The 23,534-nt window shown below is 33.8% G+C and overlaps 2 protein-coding genes and 1 long non-coding RNA gene across 3 annotated transcripts; 1 reads left to right on the plus strand and 2 right to left on the minus strand.

Annotated features, from left to right (window-relative positions):
* Positions 1-257: 257 nt before the first annotated feature.
* Positions 258-638, minus strand: LOC147063668 (uncharacterized). The gene has a single exon (XM_085959437.1). It carries the CDS (start codon positions 636-638, stop codon positions 258-260), a length of 381 nt encoding a protein of 126 aa, XP_085815563.1.
* Positions 639-2,593: 1,955 nt separating this feature from the next.
* LOC147063669 (uncharacterized) lies at positions 2,594-17,740 on the plus strand. The gene is made up of 8 exons (XM_085959821.1): positions 2,594-2,938; positions 4,474-4,623; positions 6,836-7,115; positions 9,493-9,963; positions 11,364-11,454; positions 13,581-13,748; positions 14,742-14,827; positions 16,608-17,740. Exons 1-8 carry the CDS (start codon positions 2,848-2,850, stop codon positions 16,699-16,701), a joined length of 1,431 nt encoding a protein of 476 aa, XP_085815947.1. The 5' UTR covers positions 2,594-2,847; the 3' UTR covers positions 16,702-17,740.
* LOC147063670 (uncharacterized) lies at positions 17,730-22,957 on the minus strand. The gene is made up of 2 exons (XR_015072126.1): positions 21,782-22,957; positions 17,730-18,335 (listed from the first exon to the last, which is right to left on the minus strand). It is a non-coding gene; the product is annotated as an uncharacterized LOC147063670 (long non-coding RNA).
* Positions 22,958-23,534: the final 577 nt, after the last annotated feature.

Raw genomic sequence — 23,534 nt, forward strand, 5'->3', positions numbered from 1 at the left:
ATCATGGGTTGCCAGGTATTCAAAAGTATCGCTTGGACGACGGTCACACTATATCAAGCTGACCCGGCCGTAGCCCACGAACAACTTCTGAATCAGTCTGTATAATTGAATCAATAAACTGTGGTTACAAACTATACGCACCAGTTGTCTTGAGCTAACTGAATGTTATTCGCAATCACGGTCGTCTTATGACCCGTAATTGCTCGTCTGATCTTGTGATGATGATTGATGATGATTAAACTGGCGCTAAGGTCCATTTAGGTCCATGGCCGACTGCCCAACCATCCTGGAGGTCCATCTCTGTCCAGAGCTTCTCTTTTCCAGTCGGTCACATCCAGCTTCGCTGCATCCCTGCTGACGGCGTCCGACCATCTCTTCCGAGGTCGGCCTAGAGGCCGGATACCCACTGGGACTCCCTTGTAGACCCTGTAGAGAGCTCTGCTTTCTTCGCACCTTACAACGTGACCGGCCCATCTCAGCCTTCTTGCCCTCAGAATATTTCTGATCTTCGGCTTGAAAGACTCGTAAAGTTCGGCATTCTTACGAATGCGCCACCCTTGGTCCTCTTTAATTGGTCCAAGTATTCTTCGGAGAATTTTGTTTTCAAATACTTGGATAGCCTTTTCTTGTTTCTCCATAATGCTCCTGGTTTCGCATCCGTAGAGAACTATAGGTTTTACGATCACGTTGTATACCCGAAATTTCGTTTTTCTGGACAACAGTTTGGACCCAAATATGCTCTTCAATGCAAAGAACGCTCTATTTCCACTCTTCAGTCGGCAGGCAAGCTCTGTGTCAAGATCATTTTTTTCAGAGATCCCAGTTCCTAAGTACCTAAATTGTGTCTGATCTTGTGACAATAATAAATAAGGATGTGAGGCAGGTGGGGAAATAAGGGATGGCGGCCACTGTATTTGGCCCAACTGATTTTTATTTAACATGTTTGATCCTAAGATGTTCATATCAGTGGCGAAGGGTGGAGGTAGGCTGTTCAGATCCGATTTAAATAGTGCACACTAAACTTTGTTAGTCAAACGTATTTGTTTTCATTGAACCAACACTACAATGTGCAGATAATATTATTTGATAGTTTTTAAAATTCAATTAAACCCTGCCTAATCTTAGCCACAATAGATAATAGTAAAAAAATATTCGTTTATAAAATATCTAAAATAATGCTATTAAACCATACACAATAATGATTTTTAAAAAAACCCGTAATACGTATTCTTAATTCAACGAAAACAAATAAGTACGACTGAAAGGGTGTGCACTATATTTGTTGGATCGCCCATAGCATATCTAAACTATTATGGCTTGGTTAAGCAGGGTTTAATTGAAATTTAAAAACTAACAGATGTTATCTACACATTGTAGTCTTAGTTCAATGAAAACAAATATGTTTGACTGACAAAGCTTAGTGTGCACTATTTAGACTTGATCTGGACAGCCTACCTCCACCACTGGAGATAAAAGATACTATAGTGGTACTGTTCGGTTATACGGAATACAGCGGAAAACGCATTTTGAAAATAGCCGATAAACTGGGTTATTTGTTAGGTTAACCCAGGGGTCGGCAAACTCTTGGACCAAAAGAGCCAAATATGAGTATCACAACGGTTAATATTTTTTCGAGAGCCATACATATATTTTTATAAATCTGATTTATTTCAGTGAATGTTATTGTTTATTTATCAAGTGAAGAAGATTTTGCGAATAAAGCTAACGCAAATATAAGTTTTTTTATTGTTAAAATTATAAATATAATTTTTACAGAAAATGAGTTGCATACAATTTTCACGCATTCCTTAAAACTAATGTGAACAATGACCTTCCTTGCATTTCTTTGGAGAGTGTCTGTATGTTTGGTATGTAACTTGTAGTTTTAAATTTTAGGCGCGACTCCAAATTCTCATCGGTTATTTGGCTTCTCTAAATGCTATTTATATTGTTCATGTTTGAAAATGATTGTTCACACACATAATATGTAGACTCAAATATGAGTTCGGAAAAAGCTATACCATGTATTAAAAATCGTAGTAGGTATCTACCTTATTATGTAGATCTTTTAGAACGCTCCGCTGTATTGTGAAATTAAATTGTATTTTTCTCTCTCCAAATCGTCAATTTTGGTGGCAAGACCTACAAATTTGGAGCTACATAACTCTTTGCTTGTTAAATCCACCAAAAAAATCTATTTCAAAAGTGCTCGTGTCAATATGAAATGGAGAAAAATTTAATTTGTCGACTTTTGCAATGGGCGGATTTAAAACGACAACGATTATACCTTTTTATAAAAAATGTTAATTATGAATTTGGCAAAGAGCCGCACGCCAATACACAAAGAGCCGCATGTGGCTCGCGAGCCGCGGTTTGCCGACCCCTGGGTTAACCTAACCAAACTTAACCTAACCTAACCCAACCTAACCTAAACTAACCCAAACTAACAAATAATCCAGTTTATCGGCTATTTTCAAAATGCGTTTTCCGCTGTATTCCGTATAACCGAACAGTACCGAAAAATATTTTAAATAACCTTGTCTATTGTATAATAATATTTAGGATGAATGAAAGATGGACAACCGTAAAACTTATATTTCATCATAACATTCATACCATAATGAAAACATAGTTGTAAAGAAATTAGGTTACAGGTTTATGATTACATAAAATGGGACATGATAATACAAAAGCATGGTTTTAAATATCATAGACAAAAGTGTTCAACTAACCATGAACAAGTAGGTCAAAGTCTTTCTTATAAAAGCAATTGTTTCTTTAACATCAACCTCTTTTGCTGTCCACATTTGAGTTGGTTAGGTTTGTGACAAGTTTTAATTATTTAAAATGGCTACATATTCGCAACCGCCTGCTAACAAACGGCAGAAAACTGTAAAGGACCCTGCCAGAACAGTTGAGATCAATGAATATTTTCCAGGTATTTAAAATTACAAAATATTACATCAATATACCTACACGATTTTAAAATTAATTAGTTAATTGATGAATGCCATTATATAATCCCACTTTAATGTTGCTAGAGTGGCCGTCTTTGTATAAATTTAATACAAAGCTGTTTGTTGAGTATTCGAACTAGCAATTGGTAAAAAAATCTTCATTGTCTTTTCAATGTGTATTTTATCTAATGGGTTGAGAAAATGGTTAGATCAGGGATGGCGAACCTATGGCACGCATACTACGAGTGGCACGCGAGATCATTTTGCATGGCACGTGAATGCTTCATTTTGAAGAGTAAAGAAATTACTATTATATAATATATATTTTAAAAAATAATGACGACATAGCCATGTGTATTTTCTTTGGTTTTTCATATTATATTTACCAATCGATGCGCAAACGGAAAACGACGAAACTCATGCATAAATGACAAATTATTGTATAAAAAATAGCAGGCAAATCCTGTTCAAGAATAATCATTACGTTTCATGTAAATATACAATTGCATAAGTCGGTTCCTAGGATCGGGCAATTAAAAATAAAAATATTCAATCAACAAACCTTACGAAATTAATTATCGGCAGTCAATCAAATATATTAACTACTTGTTATTTTGCCTCAAACGTAATCTCTAAAATTGGAAAAACGGTCAGTGATGGAGAATATTATATGAAAGAAGAGTGGTTTAAATGTTTCCACGATCTCTTTGAGAATTTTGAAAACAAGGAAAAAAATATTCAAATAATAAAAGTTATGCATTCGGCTAGAAATACGGTGGAAAATAGAATATCAAGAACTGTTATTTTTAAGCTTTTTTAACCTTTTACTCCTATTCGGCCGATATTTCGGCCCACCCTACCTATGTGAAAACTCCCACTGGGCCGAACTGGGCCAATTTTTGAAACCGGCAGTTTGGAACCAAATTTACGACTTGTTCAATATTTTTTTGTCATATTTCATCTGGTGTAGACATACCACTATATATTTGCTCTGTATTACGTATGACTAATATTTATTTTAGCTTGCACTTGTTAATAATCTATGTTATAACACCCATAACTGACAGTCATACAACTCTTGCTGTGGAAGTATTTTTTGCCGCCAAAGAGGGTCATAAAAAATATTGAAACATTATTTTTATGAGCATTTTAATTTCTTATAATTCTTTTATGTAATAAAAAATACTTTATGCAGTCATCAAATGTTTAAAATAAATATAAAGAATAATAAGGCTTCAAAATTATATAAATAGATTATCTACAACGTTTAAGGAATGTCCAGGCTTATGCTCTGAAAATACCATAAAACCTCCATTTTGACCTACGTGGCGTATGTGGTCCGTAAATGATCCCAGTTCCAGGTTTGCCATCCATGCTCTATAGTGATTAATCCACATAATCATGATTTGGACTGGTTTCTTCTTCGCTAATTCCTCAATAATTTACCACGAACAGAGATGCATTCTTGTAAAAATAGATTAGATACTATAATCATGAATTACCTTTTCGGCTATAGGTATAAATAAGGTTGAATTCAAAGGAGAGTTGGTTCCTTTTGAAGATACTTTCAGTTATCGATATTACAATGCAAATGAGAGGATCCACGGAAGGACTATGGAGGATTGGATCAGACCAGCTATTTCGTTTACAGCTTTCAGATCAAATGGTAAGTGAGAATGTTAATTTTAGGCAAATTTTTAGGTTCTTTATTTATTAGATTACGTTGATCATTGTTGTTGACTGTCAATTTTTAGTAAATATAATTATTGTATATAATAAAACAAAACGTCCATGTAAGTTCAATACTGTATTTGAGCCAATATGTTCAAAATACGTATTTCTGGCGCTCTCGGTTAAACGGCACAAGCCGCTTTGATTGGTGCATTCAAATTTTGAAATTGACCAATAGACTACTTGCACTCGGTTAAAATCAATACCGCGCATGAATTATCCATACTAAAGAAGCAAGCAAGACCGCGTATATCCCTAGATCCAATAAAGCGGACGAACGGAGAGTTGCCGCAATACCGCATAAGGTCCAACTGATTTACAAAATAATCCTATTGCAATATATGGTTACAGACCAATGACATTAATATGGACGAAGCATATGGGAATAAAAATGACACTCACTTTTTTGTCGGGTCTGCCGAATGGCAAAATCTGTTCTAACGCCATTACAATAAAGGTGATATTGCTATAAATTCCTGATGCTTTTTATCGGGTCTGCCGAATGGTTCGGTTCGAACGGGTTCGCTCAAATGAACATTGACACTAGAAACACTGTTCTAACGCCATTACAATAAAGGTGATATTGCTATAAATTACCGATGCGTGATATCGCATAATGGAAATTGCGTGACGTCTACCTATACATGTGCGAATGTCGCTGTGCGTGAATTTACTTGCTAGCTACTATATTGAGTACGTTGTCCATTAATAATGTCATTGCCACAGACGCATACGCTAGTAAACATATATTTTCTAGTATAAAACAGGAAGACACAATAAACTGCATTTAAATTAATTTTTTATCTTTTTTATTTACAAAATTGCAAGGTTTTTTGTCCCTCCTGAAAATTTTGACAATGGTTCTTCCTCGGTATTGAACTTACATAGACGAAAATGTAGTATATGTACGATAGATAGTATTATAGTAAAAAAACTTATGTAATGTCTGGAGCGTAAATCTGTTGAAAATATGGTAATCTTGAGCATGCCATTGATATGGTCTTCGGATAGGTTATATGTTCAGTGAATGGTTTATAACCAATTCTTGTAAAAGCTCTAATGAGAAACATGGACGTCGTCAGCCTTGCATAGAACTATTGAAGACACAAACCCATAGCATTACTGATGCATTACATATTTAATTCATACTTATTTTTTACCTATTATGAGATTCTTTAAATTTGTGATGTTGACAGCTGTTTCAGGCTACAATCCCATCTTCAGAATAATTCATGACAAAGGGGTTTATCGTCTGCAATAGGTGCTAATATCACAAACTCAAAAAAATCGGTGTGTGTGCTTATGTACGCGCGTTAGAAGTTATACTTCTTTGGCGTAACAAAATAAAATAATCGCACACCGCGTTAGTCAAAATTCACATCAACCAAAAATATTCAAACAGTTGGGAAATAGTTTTCACATAAACTAAATATGTAATACCAAACAAAAGTAACGTACCTATCACACTTAAAAATATTAAGCTTAGTTTTGACAGCTAATCACATATAAAAAGGAGTAGGTACAATTCACAACGCGAAAGAATATTTTTCACCAAGCAAAATAATCTATACTATAGTCACTATGGTCGGCTATGATAACACCATTGCGCGAGACGTCATGTTTCAGACCTGTCAAATAATAAAGTATGATATAAGATAGAATTGACGTTTTAATAGCCCCATATCAATAAAAACGAGAATAAAGGAGGGCCTCTTATTGGAGTGCCGCTGGTTTATTTATATACACTTTAACTTATAAATTATTTCTCGTTGTTTTTATTTTATTTTGGCCAACAATAATAAATTTGTTTCATAGGCAACGGAACAATTCTTCGTACATATAATAATAAATTCGCTGCCTAGGTAACGGAACAATTCAAAACTATAATATTATATTGTATAATCGTCACGATTGTATTATCATACTGTGGTGTAAAGGCAGTGCGTTCAGCTGATAACCGAACAATCGTGGTTCGAATCCAATTGAGTGCGTTTTTTTTCATGTGATAAAATAAATTATGTGTTACATGTCGCACACCAAAAATACACTCTGATCTGATTTTCCAAACGCGCCTAAAGAGGTATAACTCCAATAAACAAAAATACTTTGCTTTCTACTCGAGTTAATAAATTATTTATGTTTATTAGGCTGTGATGCTTTTGGTAAATCAACAATCCAAAGAACTTGGGATGATCGCAGTCAGTCCATTGAAAACTACAAGCGCTACATCAAAGCGGGATTTGAGTTCTGCACAAAGCTTGGGGTCAAGTACTGGACTGCTTTTGACAGGGATCTGACTCCAGAAATGGATACTTTTGAGGAAAATTGTGTTAATATTGATGAGATTTGCGAGTTCATCCAAGACTTGCAGCAGAGGAATGGTCTGAAGCCGCTGTGGATTGCGCCAGATTTGCATACAAGTCCGAGGTAAGTTTTAATTATAATTTCTTAGCTTAAATTAATTTAACATGATTATGTTACATTCATCATAAAAGATTGAATTGTATGAATAAATTTTGTACTTGACTATTTATCGTGTCCGGAAACTTGTACGTATGTAGTTCGCCGTATCACACTTCACCGTGAAATGTTGTATCGGAAGTATATGGCCGTATATTAAAGACCGTCCAACCTCTTTGGGTTGTATAGTAATGACATAAAATTATTCATGTCTAAATAAAACACGGTTCTTGTCAGTTTACACTCTACAGGAAGTCAGCAGCAAACGAATTTTGAAAATAGCCGATATACTGGATTATTTTTTAGGTTTTCATTCTTGAATTATTCATGAATTTTGCCAAAATCAGCTATGAAAATTGAATTAATGTTCATATTGAATCTAATAAAAATGGAGACCGTATAGTATACGGTCACTTCTTTCCGATAATAAAGCTCATGGTGAACTGTGCCACAGTGATTAATTTACGTACAATTTACATGTAACCACTATTTATGTATACAGTACACTCTCAGTAATCCGCCGCTCGATTATCCGACAACTACTATAATCCGCCGTTATTTTTACTAGTTGAAAGCACAAAATCAAGCTCCATAATTCGCCGATATCAGATTGTCAAATTCAGTAGTCCGCCGTGTACAAGTAAGTATACAACGCAGATGAGACGGGTTTAATTTGGAAACTTCTCCTTTGTAAAACGTACGTTCATCGCGAAGAAAGTAATGTACCAAGAGGAAAGTGCCGAAGGACCGCATCACAATAATTACTCCATGCTCCAATGCAACTGGGACACAAAAAATTAAGCTTTTGGTCATAGGGAAAGCCAGGAATCCTAAGCCATTCAAGAATATCTGCCTCACTGAACAACACTGGTTGTGTCAAGTGATTTACTGTTTAATATTTAGTTAATAAATATGTATAATTTAGTAAATACTTGATTTTTTTTGATTATAAATAAAACCGTTATTTGCTAGTACAAATTTCTCAAAAAAAACTATTTTTACGTAACACCTGTTTTAATTTTTACCATAATTTTGTATGTATGTGTTACACTGAATGTGCGAAATTGACTATTACATGAAATGGGCAAAATTTTGGCTAATTCATGTAATAGTCAAGCCTGTTGCCTTATTCATGAATTAGGTAAATTTTCTGCTGAGTAAATGAATTCGCCAGGGTATGGAATTCTTGAACTGTCAACATGACAGAAGAAAAAGTAAATTTAATACGGATGGTTTTATTAGTTATAATTGGACATAAAATAATATTATTATTATTAGGTTAGGTTAGGTTTTGTAATTCTGAATTAAATTATTAAACTGAATGTCCATTTTGAGGTTAGCTATCAAGTGTCAACAAACTATCACAAACATTCAATCGACCATTGCACGATTGATACCCAAGCACGAATCAAATCGCGAAAATACTTTTCAATAAAATTCTTCCGTTATCATATTATAGTTCTAGACTTTTTTTGCGCATAGTAAATGGATATGAACGTCATTGTAGTTATTGATTGGTATATTTTTATATTATAATCAATGACATTTGACACATTTGTTTAGTTTGATTAGTTGCAAAAAACACCACCGGAGCGCGATCATCTATTTTGACCATAGATAATATATGTACATTTTGACCAATGCATGAGCATTTGGTACATTTAGTTTAGTTGCAAAAAATACCACCGTAGCGCTACTATCTAATTTGTCCAATACATGAACTAGGCAGAAAAATTACTGCCGAATTCACGCACTCTCCAGATATTTTGTCTAATTCATGAATAAGGCAACGGGCTTGCATTTTTCATGATTTAGGCAAAATTTTGCCCATTTCATGTAATATTCAATTTCGCACATTCGGCGTAACATATGCACTATAATCCGCCGCTTTCAATAATTGGACACTTTTCTGGTTTTTGGGGTGGCGGAATACTGAGAGAGTACTATACTTACAAAATCAACATGTTTCATGAGTTTATCACACTAAAATTATAAATATTGTTTAGAAAATTTATTAACAGCTTATTCAGAAGTTATGATGAAGTTATCACAGTGATCGGTTAAACTTAGCAATAGATAGGGGGCCCGTCGAACGTCCTGACCTGGAGGCCTGCTTCAGAATGTGGGGGCTATGATGTAGGTGACACTGAATCACATGCCAATGCTACAAACATTTTATTCGGTCAGGTGATCAGATGACGTGACTACCTGCCATCACCCGACATTACCAGGCAGAATTTTTTCACACACAAAATAATTTTACAGTTGATCTTGCCAAATCGGCCTGACAGCCTTCAAAATCAGAGCACCTATATTTGTGGTAATAAAATAATTATTATAATAGGTACGCTTCAGGAGCCGGGACCAGTTACGACTCCAACATCATGATGCAAGCGGCACACCAGATAAAGAAATCTCTAGAACTATCCCACAAGATTAATTCAGACTGCTACCTCATCTCTGGTTTGAGAGAAGGTTACAACAGCATTTTAAATACGGACGTCCAACGAGAAATAAAACATTTTGCTCGTCTACTGAAAATGACATCAGATTACAAAGACCGTCTCGGATATAGAGGACAGCTTCTATTGCAGTCATACAAGAGACATGGCCCAGAGAATTGGTTTAATAATGGAAATAGTGAGATTCCTGGAAGATATAATGATACACATTATTATTCTATGAGTAACGATGGAATGTCTCATTATTATAATTGGGATGTGACGAGTAGTTTGTGTTTTTTGAAGCATTATAGCTTGGATCGTCAGTATAAGCTGTCTGTCAGTCCTGGACATCAGTTCTACATCAGTACTGCGTAAGTAATTGTATTATATATGTATATTTTTTATTATGTTTGATCCCAAGAAGATCATTTAGGCCTCGACAGAGTGGAGGTTGTATTAAGAGATTTTTCTTTATATGAATACGTGTATTAATTAAGGCGCTAAGTACCAAAAACATAAAAACTGACATTTTTATAGAAAAATGTTCTACATACCAACGCCAATAACTTCAACTATAGTCTAAGTGCCTCAAGCAAGTCAAAAAAATACAGCAAAATAATTAAACCTGTCGATGTTGTAAGTCCGTTGGCGTGTTTTATTTATAATGGTGTAAGTAGCAATGCAGTGGTCAACGGCATTCAATATAAAATAACTGACGATGGTGTGTTGACACTTGCGAGTTCTTATTACCTAAAATTATAGAAGCTGCCGTGATTGATTCACACTGTAAAACTACATTTTTCAAAATGTCTGCATCATGAAATTTTACTGCAATGACTCGGTATTTTGTAACTACAGGCAATACTACTTTTTGGTACTTAGAGCCTTATTTAATACACGTATTCATATGAGAAATGGATGTTATAGCCAATTAATTCTCAAACTATAAAGTCCGTACTCTGGGAACAAACAAATCTTGAAAAATAACATGTAAATTTTTTTCCAGACCTACTTTAACTGATCGTCACCTTAGTATTGGTTTTGTCCAAAGTGACAATATGTGAAATGTTCAGGAGACGCAAAACAAAGTTCATTACCTTATAGTACAATGCTTGAAGATCTTTCATATTTATTTGTTTGACATATTGAGAGATACATTATATTAGAATATATTAAAAGATTAATCCAGCCATATTACTTTTTTAATTAAAAATAATTTGTATTTATTTAACAGCATATACTATACTTTAGCAGCGATCGCTTCAAATTCTCATAAAATTAATATAATAATTATAACGTATTCAAATGTGTAATGAGGACGTAAGTCAGTAAAGCTAGACAATGCTAATATTAAAAAAGGATAAGCGATCCGTTGACCAATCACATAGTAGAGGGAGCGGTATTCGCATAACACTCTCGGCACCGATTGGTCCACACATTGGACAAACCATTACCGAATGATTGTTTTCTACCGTGGTTTCTTGGACATTTTGAAAAATATCTCTCTCTAATGCAAAATATAATATTGTTTTTAACGATTTCAATGAATTTATAGGTATAAAAGAAAATGAAATGTATTAAAAGGTCAATTTCGTCAATATATGGCTACTAAATTTATTGCCAAGATATTCTCACGTCAGGATCACAATATTCTAGTACAAGATTTAATAATGGCAATCCTGTCTTTAGAGGTACCAAAATAAAAAGACAATTAGAAGAATTTAAATATTCTCTCACGGATATTTGCTAAACCACTGTTTTAAACTTTTAGCTACAATGCAACAGGCTCATTGGAACTGCATCAAAATAGTCTCCTGGATGTTAAAGACGCCACACTTATCATGAAAAATATAATCGAACAGGTTTGTATGTTTTCAATAGCATTCAAGCAGCATTTTTTTGGTTATAAATAGTGATAAATAGAATGTTGGAAAAATGGTACATGGCAAATTTCCCTAAATCTGGGCATCCTGTATATCCCAAAAATATAAAAGAAACTCTCTGTGTGATTTCAAGCCATATTATTTAATTCCATTATAAAGCTCTTAAAGACTACTCCATGTTGATTGCGGTGATTCAATTTGACTGAGAACGACACCCTCCTCCACCCGCCGTGTCTGTATAGCTATGGATTATGCATGCCCGCCTTCCACAGCGCTGTATTGCGACATAATGAATATTTAATTGCTCTCATTTCATCCCGAACGGAGCCGCACGGGACCGATTATTTGCAACCATGCACCTCGGTGCTTAAGACTGACTCTAGAAAGAAAGTGACGTCTGGCCGCCGGGGTGATGCGCCCTGTGTACCCACAAACTAATGCTTAAGATTTTAGTCTGATTCTACGGAGGAGTCGTGATTATCCCGCTCCCCATACGACGCTGCAAATTTTTCAAATTCCGCAAAATTGGCCTCTGTTGCAAACAGCTCCTCTCGTTCGGATTCCATAAACGGGCAATACTAGAGGACGTGTTCAGCGTCTTGTTGGTTATGCCCGCAGGTACAACCCAGCCCATCTTCAATTAAGCGAAAACCCATGAAGCTTGGCGGCGAAGTTGCCATGGTCGGTGAGGAACTGGCTAGTCCAGTGAGACAGTCGAAGTCTCCGCGTTTGGTGTATCAAATCATTCATGGATGGTTATGTAATTTTTTTGAATGTTTTTGAGAATGATAAAATATTTGGCGACACACCTAGTAACCGCTGGCAACACTATGCGAGTGGAGAACTGCAAGGCTCGTGTTTGTCTTTGAAGAAACAAAAGTAACAATGAGGCAGCTTAAGGCTTAAGTTATCCCCGGCGAAGGGTGGAGGTAGGCTGTTAAGATCTGCCATAAATACAGACACCTTTTTAAATAGTCAGCAATGTACAAATACAAAAATAAAAGGAAAAATAAAATTGCAATAAACAAGGTTTAGATTAATTTGTTTTTCATGCGATGAATGTGCTTGTTTATTAGCATAATCAATTTTAATAGCAGTCAATCCTTCTCAGATTCCTAAATTACACGGCAGTTATCATTTAAGTACATATATCAATCATTATATAGGTATTACATTAAATCGCAATGCATAACCACATATTTAAAATATTTAATAGCTTTGAAATAAAGTAGCGCCGCAGTTGACTTTTTTTGCTATTACTAACATAATGTGAAAAGGGCATTAGCAAACTAACCAAGAACTCAGAAAATAGATTTTTGTTTGCTTCAATATATATCTGGCGCAGAAATCATTTAAAAGTGGAAACATGGCGAACTTATTTTTTAATAATTTTGATTTCCAAAGCTCTGATTTTTTATGTCTACTATATACTGTTATACTTTGTCTTTTTAAATCAGTGAATGCATTAGTGGTCCTTGCATTGATTTATTCACTCATTTTTTTTTTTAATTTCAACCAAATAGACTAGTTTAACAACAAAATTATCGTTCCTAAACAAATTTGCCTCAAATTTCAACATTATGATTTGACCCTTTTATTTCATTTTTTCAACATTAATTGTAATTAATTAATTATACACACGCCTCCCTTTGCAACACTCCGCGCCGCCCAGTTTGGAAATCGCTGTTATAATGTGTAGATAGTGTTTGTTAGTTTTTACAAATCAATTAAACCCTGTCCAATCAAAGCCATTGTAGATAATAGTAAAAAAAATATTTTATAGATGAAAGAATATTTTTTATCGATTATGGTTTGGTTAGACAGGGCTTAATGAACTTAAAAAAACTAACCAACACCACCTGTAAAAAACAAAAAAGTGTGCTCTATTTTTGTCAAATCGCCAATAGAATACCTAAGCTACTATGGTTTGGTTTAAGCAGGGTGTAATTGAATTTTAAAAACTAACCACCACCATCTGCAAATTGTATTCTTAGTTCAATGAAAACAAATAAGTATGAATGACAAAAGTTAGTGTGCACAATTTATGACGAATCTTAACTCCTCATCACTGAAAGCTACACTTATGTTAAAATATTTTGTTTCAGGGCGGCATTCAACCAGGCGGTATAAACATAAGAATATATCCAAGTCGAGAGTCTGTGGATCCAAAAGACTTATTTGTAGCGTACATCAACTGTATTGATATGCTGGCCAAAGGATTAAAAATCAGTGCGAAGATGCTGTCGGATCAAACATTTTCAAAGAATCTACAGGTAAGATTGCTTCATGAATGTGCTAGTCAGTTGCCAATGAACTGTCAACAGGTTGTTTTTAATAAAATGTATGGGTATAGTTGGACCGTTTAACCTTTTCACCCCCAGCCAATTTTTACTAGGTGGACACTTGTAGGCCAGCTATTTTTGGAATAAAATAAATCCCTTAAAAAATATGAAGTAGGAACATAATGATAAATCGCGAGTGAAGAACTACAGGGTTCTAAGTGTTTGTCCTTGATGAAACAAAAGTAGCAATGTGGCAGCTTAGAATACTACTTCATTGTTGAGTTTGTTTTCTCAAGGACGAATACTTAGAACCTTGTAGTATTAGGCTCGCGAAATATTTGTAAAAACTTACCAAATTATTTTGACGTTTATCAATCTACCTGTGAAAAAGCACCACACAATGACTATTACGTGTCTCGCTTACAGTGACGTCCCGTGGGGGTAGGCAGATTGAGCTTCGCTTGGGGGCGGCAGTTACTTGAAGGGCGGCAAACCGAGGAAAATCATTTGGTATATAATATAGAAATAACTACCTACCTAAACTGAGTACTACTTAATAACGAAAATATCTTTCCTTTCAAAAATTCAGCTCACTGGTTGGAAACAAAATGTAATAATTAACATAAAAGGTTTAATAGAACTTTAATTTTCAGTCATTTTTAGTCAGGTTCGCGATGTCTAGTTTACTTCCGTCGCCCTTCGACGTCCTTGGTAACCAGAAACGACACGAGCACGGATATCAAAAATACTGTATAAAAAGTGGGGCGGAATTTTGTCTAGGGACGTCACTGCTCGCTTATGCTTGATGAATGAGATTAGCGAGACAGTCATTACTTTTGCATGTAAACAGTTATTGTCGCGATAGTTTAATTTATACGCTGGTGTTGCCAGTAATTCCATGTACGTGTACAGGGGCTATAAGCATAATATCCTTCGGCTAGCTTTGGTGCTTTTTCTGTTTAACCATATTACATTATTTTTCAGCAACGATACATAACATACTACAGTGGATTTGGATCCCGATTAAGCAACGGAGAAACTACCTTGGAGGAATGTGAAGAACAAATGAGGTTAGAATAATTCTGTCTCTATTTACAAAAACCGTCCACAATTCAATATTAGTGGTAAATTATTTGTTGGTTTTAACACTACTTTCTTTTTTCTATCATATTTTATTTTCGAATTTAAGCAACATAGCAATTTTTATTAGCTGATAAACCCCTTTATACATTAAATAATATATTATGAAAAATAAAATTTATAATATAAACATTTATTTATATCGCCGGAAAAATAATCGTTAGGGTTTTAATCATCTTTTTTATGATTTTGGCGTGTTTTATAAGCTGTAGTTCAGTACAATATATTTCATGAAATTGCACATAGAGTATGTACGTTATGTTTGTTAGATGTTGTTACCGCCTAAAGCATGGCATCCTCCGAGGATCCAAGGCCATGAGGCCTGAATCATCATTGGGCGGATTCATGCAGTCATGATCAGATCGACTGTGAGACAGAAATTTCTAGCCCGTAAGCTTAGATGCATGAAAATTTATAGTCACCCTTTTGCAACTGAACAAAATTTAATAGAATCATTCTAGCCCTTAATATAAATAAAATCCTGCATTTCTTTATACCTACATTAATTCTAGAAGCCTTGCCATTAAATTCGTGCCTGGCATTAAAATCATTGACCTAACTAAAGCTTTTCATAGATTGATGAAGCAATATTAATACTTACAGTGCTGTTTTAGTCTATTTTTGAATTATTTCATGTTACAAATATTTTAACATGGAACATGTTTTACTCATGATCTCCGAGCCAAAATAATTACGAAAATTTAGTGGAATCTCGCTGCGCCGGCAAGCTACGCTCTCCCCTCCCGCTCGCGCCTAGCCTAATATTATTTTCATTTTATCGTTCAGTAGTGTTGCTGCAGTGCTCGCTGGCGGCGCAGCCTAATATTTTATTTTATTAGTGTTCAATAGTTCACTTACAGTGCAACAAAATGTTCATCTGTAAATTGCTTCAATCCTTTGGATTTGGTTAATTTCACAAATAAATTTTCTTTCGAATTTGGATAAACAGCATTCAGAGATTCAGTAGGTATAAAATCAGATATTCGGCAGCAACACGCTAAAGCAGAGGGGGGCAAACATGTGGCAAAGCATGTGGCCCGCCGGGTATTTTTTTACGGCCCGCCATCATTAATTGTACTTCTGATTACGAATATTTTTTTTGTAATTTTTAAAAAAAAATATTGACAATAGATAAAAATTTGTTTAGCAATAGTACGCGATCTATTTTCAATAGATATTGTTAGTGTACCGACAGAGCTACAACTTGAGATTATTGATCTGCAGTGTGTCACTGATTTAAGAGAATTGCATCGTCGTGAAGAAATCTCCAAATTTTAAAATGCCCTTAATTCAGACAAATTCGATCAACTTAAAGATTATGCAAGAAAAATGTTCGTTATTTTTTGATCTACCTATATATGTGAACAAACATTTTCGATCATGAACCTCAATAAAAATTCTTTACGATCAAATATCTCCGATGCCCATTAAGCCATTTTGAAAACATCAACTACAAAATTAACACCTGAATTTAAAAAAATGTACAACAGTTACATTCTTCCGATAATTTTTTTGTGATGTTTATTTTTCGTGATAATAAATAGTGTATATCTAAAAATGGTATTTTACTTGCGGCCCGCCGCTCATTTTGAATTCTTGAATTTGGCCCTCCATCCAAAAAGTTTGCCCCCCCCTGCGCTAAAGCATGTTCCATGTTTAATAATTTTAGCCGTCAGGGTTTAATTTTTTGTGATATTATTTCTTTTACAGAAAACTGCAGAGCCAGTATCCTGAAAATGTCACATCTGGTCGTTGCGAACATTGGGAGATAGCCTTCAGAAACTTCACCAATAAGCACACCTAATCTATAAGAACATTTGAGTTCTGTCATTATAAAACTAGTACATAGAGATTATTATTTTTAAAGTCAGTTTTACTCTTTTTTATATTTTTCTTGGTTCTGATTGTGTACTTACTTTTCCATCTATGTATATTTATAAAATATCAAGCCCAGCTTTGTTAATCAAATAGAATTGAACTGAAAGTTGATCGCAAGTCTTTTATATTCATCAGCCGCCATTTTTTATATCTTACGACAAACTTTAAACATGATGTTAAGGACACTTTATTTCGCTAATCAATTTTTCAGACTGTTTAATATTATGTTTGCAAAAATAAAATGTATTTTATCTCCCAAATGTGCTTGACTTGACGATTTTTGTCGATTGTCACAAAATGTCGGAATATCAGAAAGCCAAACGTACAAATAGCTGCACTGGTAATTGATGTTTTTAGAGTTATCAACATATTCACACCATACAGGGATATAGATTGTTACATTCTCAAATATTGTTAATTAGTATTTGTTGAATGAAAAGTGGTTTATTTTGTTAATAAAGTCTTTTCATGTTTTAAATTGCCTTTTTTAAAATCTACCCTTGATCGCGAAATTTTGTGTATAGAGACCGCAATCGTGTCCAAAACGATCACCAGTGTTACCTGTATATACAGTTATTATATTAGCATATCGTTACTGTACAGGCCAATTGGCGTAACCCTAACTTTTCACCGAAGTGACATTTTGATTGCATACTCTTTACACGAACTGGACAAGTATCATAAATCCCAAAAAAATATTTTATATCAAAATAATTCTAAGCTAATTTTTAAGTCATTTGTAACAACCTGGCCAAAATTATTCCAGCCAAATGCCGCAACCCTCCAAACGTCAATAAAAGAAAATTCTCAATTTGCAATCAAATAATAAGTAAATCCAATGCCCAGTGTTTTTCACTTCCTGAACAATTTGATGGTTACGCCAATACAGTGACGATATTTTTATGAATGTCAAAACCTACTTGTATAGAAATATTACAATAGAAATAAAAACTCTTGTAGCAGTTATAATTTTTTTATTTTCACTGTGGTAAAAAATATGCTTAAACCATGAATACAATAATTCATGAACATTAAAAAACAAAAACATTCTTACAATTTCACAATTCATCGACCACGATCATCGAGTGTACAAACATAATAATTACCAAAAAAATATGGAAAATTGCCAATACATAATAACGATTCGTGTGGCAGTATATTAAGTACGTATTTAACGAAACAACCCTTACAAACACACTATCATCATTACAAAAAGTTATTGAAATTACAATAAGGTTTTGTAAATATGAAAACCAAAATAATTTTAACTAAATTGGCGGCTAATGCTTTTAATCCATAGATAATAAATACAGTGTGACTTCCACATTCTAGCTGACACATCATGAACACTGCATGTAGTGCGAAAGGACGGAAGCGGAACATTAGCGATATACGTGAAATGGAGGGAGGATTTTTACTAAGCGGGGACGTAAGATGGATGTGAAAGAGTGAGGAATTTTCAGTAGCGTAGGGTGGAGGTAGGCTGCCAAGATCTGCCATAAATAGTGCACATTAAACTTTGTTAGTCATATGTATTTGTTTAACCTGGGACCCACGACACTATAGGCCAATGCTTTAGCCTTGAATGATTAAATTATTTTAGATATTTTATATATATATCTTTAGATATTTTTATATATATAGTATTTTTTGGTTATTATGGCTTGGTTTTCGCAGGAATTGAATTTTAAAACCAACCAACACCATCTGTAAATTGTAGTCTTATTTCAATTAAAACACATACGTCTGACTGTCAGTGTTTAGTGTGCACTATTTATGGTGAATCTTAACAGTCTACCTCCACTCTTCGCCACTGGGAATTTTAGTTACCCAGTTTGCTGTGATGACGTGTCGGCCAGAATATAGTGGGAACACTATAGTTTATAGACATTACAATAAAATGGGAAAAATGATTTTTTTATTCGATGGCAGAGAAACCATTAAATTAGTGGCAGGTTAGGTAGACATATCTGTATAGCATGTAAAAATTCTATAGAAATATCATTTCGTTATCTTGTGAAAATCGTTATATTTTATAATAAGTATTTAATCCGTCCTTGAAAAGCGAGCATCTTTATATATAGCATTTGAAGATATAAGTAATAACAATTCATTATACCCCGTTTACATGTGCATAGATTTACTGCTGACAGTATGTATTAAACAGGTATTATCGTGGAAGTCGTAAGATTGCATGCATGGATCAAAAAAGTTCAGTGGCATCTGAATTTTCACGCAATACGTACAACCTGCAAGACATATACGCTGAGCAGTAGAACAATAATGGCGAACCTGCCAGAAAAAATACAAACAACACCGCGCAGCGCATTTTGACGTTTACCAATTTTTACAACCTATCAAATAACACCATACAATGTCACTGACAATGTAAACAGTTATTTTATTTAATTGTGTTAACTGTCAATTCAAGTGCTTGTTCCCAGGTTATATCAGTATGTTTCTGAGGCAGTTTTAAGTTATGTATTTTCATAGAAGAATGCTTAAAACAATTTCACTACCTTCCGATTACGTCTTAGTAAATACATCTGTGGCGAACGGTGGAGGTAGGCTGTTAAAATCCGACATAAATAGTGTACACTAAACTTCATTTACACACTTAAACATATTTGTTTTCATTGAATTAAGACTAAAATGTGTAGATATTGTTTTGTTAGTTTTTAAAAATCATTTAAATCCTGCTTAATCAAAGCCATAGTAAATAGTAAAAAAAATATATGTTTCATCCATAAAATATCTAAAATTGTACCATTAAAACATACATAATTTTAGATATTTTATAGAATATTTTTTATCAATTATGGTTTGGGCTTTATGAGCTTAAAAAAAACTAACCAACACCATCTGTAATAAGTATGTATTCTTAATTTAACAAAAACAAATAAGTATGACTGAAAGTGTCCACTACTTATGCCGAATTTTAACGGCCTACCTCCATCCCTTGCCACTAAAATACACACACACACATATATATATTACATATCGATGACTCCGTTCCATAGTGCTACAGCTAAGAATTATTTGTTTTGAGTAATGGCTGATCAAAGTTTTGACTCACCTACACTGACTTGTAGAAAAGTGACAAAAACATCGGCCATACGAGGACAGCTAGTAATTTTTTCGATTTGTAATTTTGTGGAATTGAAGAGGAGAGATATACGAATACGAATATAATGGCTAACATAACTCAGATCTTGAACTTTTTGACTTATCATACTATAGAACTGAGCCATCGATATATATACAACCCAATTCATTGCATTGACGAAAGATACATAAAAATGTGCGATAGAACTCACTAGACGAACAAGTTATATAATAATTATCTATGATAGATTTATACTGTTATATTACATATTATGTATATAATTTCATTGAAGTATTATAATATGTAGATACCAGTAGCGAAGGGTGGAGGTAGACTTAAAATCTGCCATAAATAGTGCACATTAAACATTGTTAGTCATACGTATTTGTTTTTATTGAACTAAGACTACATACAATTTACAGATGTTATTGGTTAGTTTTTAAAAATCAATTAAACGCTGCTAAACCAAATCATAATAGATAAAAAATATTATTCTGTCTATAAAATCTTCAAAGTTATCCATGATTTAATTGCATAATTTTAGATATTTCATAGATAGATGAGTATTTTTAGACTATTATCTATGATGGCATGGTTTTTGCACGGTTTAATTGAATTTTAAAAACTAACCAACACCATCTGTTAATATGTAGTAGTCTTATTACATTTAATATCATAGTTTAGTGTGGAGTGTTTGACAGATCTTAACAGCCTACCTCCACCCTTCGCCACTGGTAGATACATACCCACAATACGAGGGCTTAGTGTCAAACAACACTATCTACAAAAGTGCAACTTTACAGGAGAGCCAAAAATCGTTATTTTAGATTCTTGTAACTCAACAAGGGAAATGTTTATTAAAAACCTAATGTTAATATTTTATAATTTATTGTGTATTGTACATTTATCTTGCTTATGATGATGTTAAAATTTATAGGGATAGTTTTAAAAAAATATGAAAACAAGGGTTACTTATGTAGTTAGCGTTAAACTTTACTGACGATTTAATAAGAAATTAGAAAAAATTGACATAACGTTGTTTGACTATCATGTAGCCATAAATGTAAAATAACGTTATTTCAAAAAAAAAAAAAAAAAACACTTTTTTGTAGATAACGTTGTCTGACTTTAAGCACTCGAATAATACTTTATAATAAATTTTCTTATATTATGCGAAACATTATGAAGCCTTAGTTCCTTTAAGTATATGAATACTATGGATTAGAACAGTTGACAAATCATGAGATTAGCTTTGTAACCATTGTAAACATTCACCACACGTCATTAAATTCATTTTATTTATGCCCTAATATTTGTATAGTCGAATAACACGATAACAAGTTTATTTATAGGTGATTATCTTATATATAATAGTGCGTTTTTTACAACTGTCATACATACACGTTATTGTTGAATTAAACATTTTTGTGAAATACATGAAATATCTAAGATGGATTGAAATGTAGAGTGACGCTACGTGGTATTGAAACATGGATAATACAAAAAGATGGCAAAAGGAAGCAGACGAGAGATTTTAATGTATGTCGTAAAAATAGTGAAATATCACGATTTTTAAAAGTTAATAAACACAAAAGCATTTTAAGACATGATAACCTTTTAAAATTATTAATAACTATGTCCTTGCTTTTTCGTACAAGGTGGTTGTTAGTAATTTTGGAAATATATTGTGTTACCGGGAATTTAACCCAAAACTCCCGGATAGAAGGCCAGCGCCTTACGCACTGCGCCACGAGAGCCGCCACTCTTCATCCTGTACATTTACATTGTACATCAAAAGTACATTTTCCGCATAATTAATGATCTACTGGCATCAACACGGCTTAAGCGTCAGCCTATAGCGTCGTGGGTCTCAGGTCGGAATCCTGGGTCTGGCAAGTACACAATAATATATTATTTTTCGATTTGTGTATGAGTCAGAGTATAGACCTAATAGGTTGAGCAAGTGGCTGACATCCATTTCTCGTAAAAACAAAATCTGTTAATACAAACCTCCACCCTGTGGAGGTCCATATGATCTTATTAGGATCGGACATGGTCAAAAGAAGAAGAAGAAAGGCATCCACTGAAACTGAAATATTAAAAAAAAATCCGAATGTATACATTGGACACTTGGAGATATAATAAAAAATAAAATATCCTAAGGCCCTACGTTTGATATGAGCATCAGCAGTTTTTTTATGCCTGGGAATGTCTCAGGAGCAGATACCCAAAATTAAGGTCTCCACGCACTTAAGTGCGCTTTGACTAAGTTTACTGAGTAAAACGTCCATAGCACAGGAGGAGCACATAAAAATAATAAACGATTCTTATTAATAAACATACCTATAGTAAAAGAAACAAAACTAAAACACTACGGATATACAACAAATTAATAAGATAGAAATGTGAATGCCCAACGTTTAATGCATACGATACACATGTAACTATTGAAAATAACAAATTTTTCAACACGTGCATAGGTTTATCCAATATTTTCAATACAATAACACACTTCCCATTATGTTTGTATTCCCTAGTGAAGTCTAATTGTGGGACCACTGTTGGAAGTCACAGCTCTATACTTTAATTAGATATTTCATGATATACAGCATTAACAATAACGTGCACACCGAAATGGATGGTATTATGTGTTTGTAAACAAAGCGACATTTTCGTAAAGTGTCTTAAGGTTCAAATACATTATGATCACGTTATGTAAGCTGCCGCTACGGGAAAAAAGTATGTAATGCAGTGCGGTACGCGTGAGGTAACCTCATTGTTATTCTGGTGACTTTTCCAACTGACAATGTTCGTTTAAAGGTTCAACATGTGCTACGGGGATGGGAGCATCAGTCTGATAACATTTTAAACACCAAGAAAAACGAAATTACGCACTTTTTCCTGTAACGGCAGCTTACTGTGACGTCACATGATAGCATGCGACGTGCATTATAATATATTTGACGCTTTATTGTATCGTTTGATCCATAAACGCATAACACTTTCCAATATCATTAATTACCCTTGCTCTGTTAAATAAATTAAAATTAGTAAATGATACATTATCAATAGTATATATTTTAAATCCTATTATAGTGTTCAAAAGTAAAACAATAAAAAGACTGGCCAGAATCACAATAATACAATTATAAATAGATAATATATCTAAATGCTAACAAAGGATTAATAAATGCAGAACTATTCTAACATTCACAATTGATTTTTTTTAGAAGGGAGTTCTTTGAAACAACCTACTTCAATTATTTATATAAACAAATGTGTACAGTGAAACCCCGATTCTACAATTTTCAAGGGACCCTAGAAAAAAATGATACCCGTTTTTCTCCTGGATTTTTTCGACATCTTGAATTATTTTCAGTTTCTCAGCTAGAGTTCTAATTTTATTTATAGGGGCCTTTTAGTTGCGACTTATAAAAATTTGTGATGCGATATGCGAGGCAAGCCCGATCGTCGACCGACCTGTGCAAACAAAGCGACGCAACTGAAAGATCTATAATAGTATGTATCATAAATAATTCTACGAAAGCGAAATGAAAACTATTCAAAAAAAAAAAATGGTCAATAGGGATAATATTTGTGATGGGACCATAATATTTTGACGATATATCGGAAAACGGTTAATGCGGAATTAT

Source organism: Rhyacophila brunnea, unplaced genomic scaffold (assembly GCF_057557595.1).
Source record: "Rhyacophila brunnea isolate RB1 unplaced genomic scaffold, BYU_Rbru_1.0 scaffold_9, whole genome shotgun sequence".
NCBI lineage: Eukaryota > Metazoa > Arthropoda > Insecta > Trichoptera > Rhyacophilidae > Rhyacophila > Rhyacophila brunnea.